Below are 3,320 nucleotides of genomic sequence, written 5' to 3'. Positions count from 1 at the left end.
AAAATATATATTTTTATTTTTCAATCTGTGTATTTGCTTTTAATTTGAGCAGGTATATAAGATGATCTGCCAAAGAAATGAGTGTTTCTTTCCTCTTAAAGTAAGATAATTAGATACGATGCACTTGATATAAGATAATGAGTTCTTTTTCCTCACTTTAAGCATAAATTCATCTTATTCCATAGGTACATTGTCTTACTGTGTGCCTAAATAAAGGGAAATATAATAAATTAAAGAAAAAATTACTTAGATTTTATTTTTATTAGTGTATTTCTTTCAGTGACCTGTTCTACTGGGCCATTGGCCCCTGTTAGCCCCCATCTAGAACCGCCCATGTTGCAAATTAGCCTTCAAGAGGTTATCATTTTATTTCATAGATAATTTTCACAATTTATTATTCAATTTTTTTCTATTATTGGAAATATATGTGCTGTCAAAATAGGATTTTTTTTAATTTTTTTTTTTTTTCTTCTATTTTCATCTTGCTATATTTATTCTAGATATGTTCTTTTTCCTGGTGGAAAACGTTTAATCTACCATGTAGTCTGACGAATGTGGCCTATTATTTCCCTAGTAGAGATTTAAAAACAAAACAATAAAAAATACCCTATAACCATTATCTGCCTTTGCTAGCTCCCTGCACTGTTAGCCACACTCATTCTGTGGGTCAAAATTCTCCCTGGGTTTGGTTTGTCAGGCATAGAACAGTTTTTCAAGAAATTAATATAACATTTTAGCATAAGTTATGTGTGGGTTATGTAGATTAAGACAACCATGATACATGTTTATTTTGCGCACACACACATAATCATGGTATCACAGACAGTTCCCTGTTTTGATCAGATTATAACTAGCTTCAATTTAGGTACACACTACATTTCTCTGTGTATATTTCATTCGAGGGTGTTTTTAATTTTTCTGCGTATTATGGGTTTCTAGTTTCATAATCATAGTAAGGTTAGTTTTGTCACTCTTCAGTGTTTAAGATCTTTAAACATATTTTATTATCCTGAAAACATAGCCGGAGTAAACTTTATTTTAAGTTCCTAAATTAGAAAATGATTTACAAAGATGTCTCTGAAAAATACTCATTGTCTGGCTGCATAATCCAAAAGCCTTATGACTGGACAGGTTCCATTGTGTTTTGGAACATTTGAGATGGACCTTTAAACATTTATTTTCAATGTTTTATTCAAAACCCAAGCTTTGTTAATTTGGCAATATTCCTTTCATATATCTTGTCCGTGTTACACAAATTTCTATAAAACTCATCCTGTCAAAAACCCTTCCTGAAAAACCGCGTTCAGGACAAACTTCACCCATGCTCCTTGGGTCTGTCCGATTTGTCGCCTGAATGAAACATAAAAGCGACGCAGCCTCCAGCAGGGCATTGGTTGAGGCGATAAAACCGACCACAACCTTCCTCTACATCGCTTCTGCTCCTCTTCAAGCATTCCCAGTCAGGTTTGTGCACTTTTATTTTATTTAAACCATGCAAATACCGAGTTTCATTCAGCGGAGGAAGGTTGTTTTCATGCGTCAAAGGATCGGCGCGTCACGCGCTGATCCACATTTCCAGAAAGTTCTCTCTTTGAACTATTGTAATATTTATTTAAATTGTTCTAATTTTATTTTTTTATTGTTTATGTTGGTTGTTTTATCTTTCTTTTTTTGGTTAAGCTGAAATATTTGGTGAATTAGAGAACGTAGAGCAGGTAGCTCATGCCTTGACATGCTAGCATCTCCTAGCTTACAGGGAGGTATTATCCGCTCAGCATTTAAAACGCTCTACTTGGCTGAGTTTGCCTGTCTGTTCCTCTACTTCCAGGCCGATCGCAGCGCTCCGTGTGCTGGACCTTGAGGCGCCAGCATGGACCCTAGAAAAGTGAGCGAACTGAAGAGCTTCGTGCAGCTATGCGAGTCCAATCCAGGGATCCTGCACCTTCCAGAGATGGGCTTCTTCCGCACCTGGCTGCAGAGGTCAGGATCTCTGAAACACACCGTTCACTGGGCCCTGTTTAAGGGATAAACTGACAGAGACGATCTTTGTTTGAGTTTTATCTAATATGTTTAAGTCTATAACGCTCTGCAGTCTGACCACGTGTTCTGACCCGCCCACCTTCCAGTTAGAACCAGCAGCCATTTGTGTTTGTGCGGAACCAGCAGGATATCAACATCCATTCAAATATAGATCTATTCTCCTCCTATAATGATATTAAAAACAGAAAATCAGGGTATAAACTGTAATATTGATCACTGAGGAGGGCCTGGCAGGTTGCAGAACATTATGTATGAAACAGATAGCTCAATAATGTAAACTGAGTGACACATTTTTATTTACAGGTGGGATTTCTAAAAATGCATTGCCTTGTAACAATTTTCATACCCCTTAACCATTTATTGCCACTCATTGAAATACTTTGAAAATCAAAATTTCGAGCCGATGGTGTTATTGGAATCCAGGACAAGACCTTATTCTTTGTAATATTCAAAAGTATGTGGATATTTTGATGGTAAAAATGAATGTCAATGTAATAACAAGAAACACCAACTTGCCAGAATATATTAAGAAAAATAAAAAGCCCAGTCGACTTCGGCAGATGGCAGCTCACACTTAGCCTGGTTCTGCTGGAGGTTTCTTCCTGTTAAAAGGGAGGTTTTCCTCTCCACTGTTGCTACAAGCATGCTTGATGTGAGGGATTGCATTCGAGTCAATGAGTCGATGTGATCAACTGGTTTTCCTTAGATAGAAAACTTTGAATCAGTTGGACTGGATGATCTGGTTGAACTGTAAAGTGCCTTGAGATGACATGTGTTGTGAATAGGCGCTATATAAATAAACTGAATTGAATTGAAAAAGTGCTTCTTTAAGAAATTCCTGATAAACACTCTTTGTTGCAACATAACCTTAGAGGCATTAATGCTGATACTGGCACTAACATTTTTTTACTTTGTGACTAAGCATATTAACTTTTTAACTTTCACATAAGCATATTAACTTTTTAACTTTCACATAAGCATATTAACTTTTTAACTTTTCAGATGTGTTTGTAAGGGGTATTCAAGTTATCAAAAATGCTAACTTGCCTTATAGAGGGTTAAACAACTAGGGTCAGTTTGGTTACACACATTAAGAAAGAATTGTGTGCCTTTTTTAACACGACAAAGGCTTTTCTTTTATTTGGCAGTAAAATAATGATTTCATAGCGAGCCAGTTAGTGTTAACCTGACTCCGTCAGATGGATTTCCAGATTGGATCCGCATATCCATCTGGAAACCTTCAGTTGAAGTAATTTTGGGAAGGGGCCATCTTACTGGTT

The 3,320-nt window shown here is 36.4% G+C and overlaps 1 protein-coding gene across 1 annotated transcript in view; it reads left to right on the top strand.

Moving 5' to 3' along the window:
* The first annotated feature begins 1,324 nt into the window (after window positions 1–1,324).
* The window catches only part of st13 (suppression of tumorigenicity 13 (colon carcinoma) (Hsp70 interacting protein)), a 9,481-nt gene continuing 7,485 nt past the window's right edge, over window positions 1,325–3,320 (top strand). Inside the window, exons 1-2 of the mRNA XM_015387906.1 lie at window positions 1,325–1,464; window positions 1,829–1,980. Coding sequence (XP_015243392.1) covers window positions 1,871–1,980 — 110 coding nt within the window. The 5' untranslated portion in view covers window positions 1,325–1,464; window positions 1,829–1,870. The remainder of the gene's footprint in view (window positions 1,465–1,828; window positions 1,981–3,320) is intronic.

This window comes from Cyprinodon variegatus, unplaced genomic scaffold (genome assembly GCF_000732505.1).
Source record: "Cyprinodon variegatus isolate N-32 unplaced genomic scaffold, C_variegatus-1.0 Scaffold407, whole genome shotgun sequence".
NCBI classification, from domain to species: domain Eukaryota; kingdom Metazoa; phylum Chordata; class Actinopteri; order Cyprinodontiformes; family Cyprinodontidae; genus Cyprinodon; species Cyprinodon variegatus.
The sequence above is the reverse complement of the archived record's forward strand: the minus strand, read 5'-3'. Positions and strand labels throughout refer to the sequence as shown.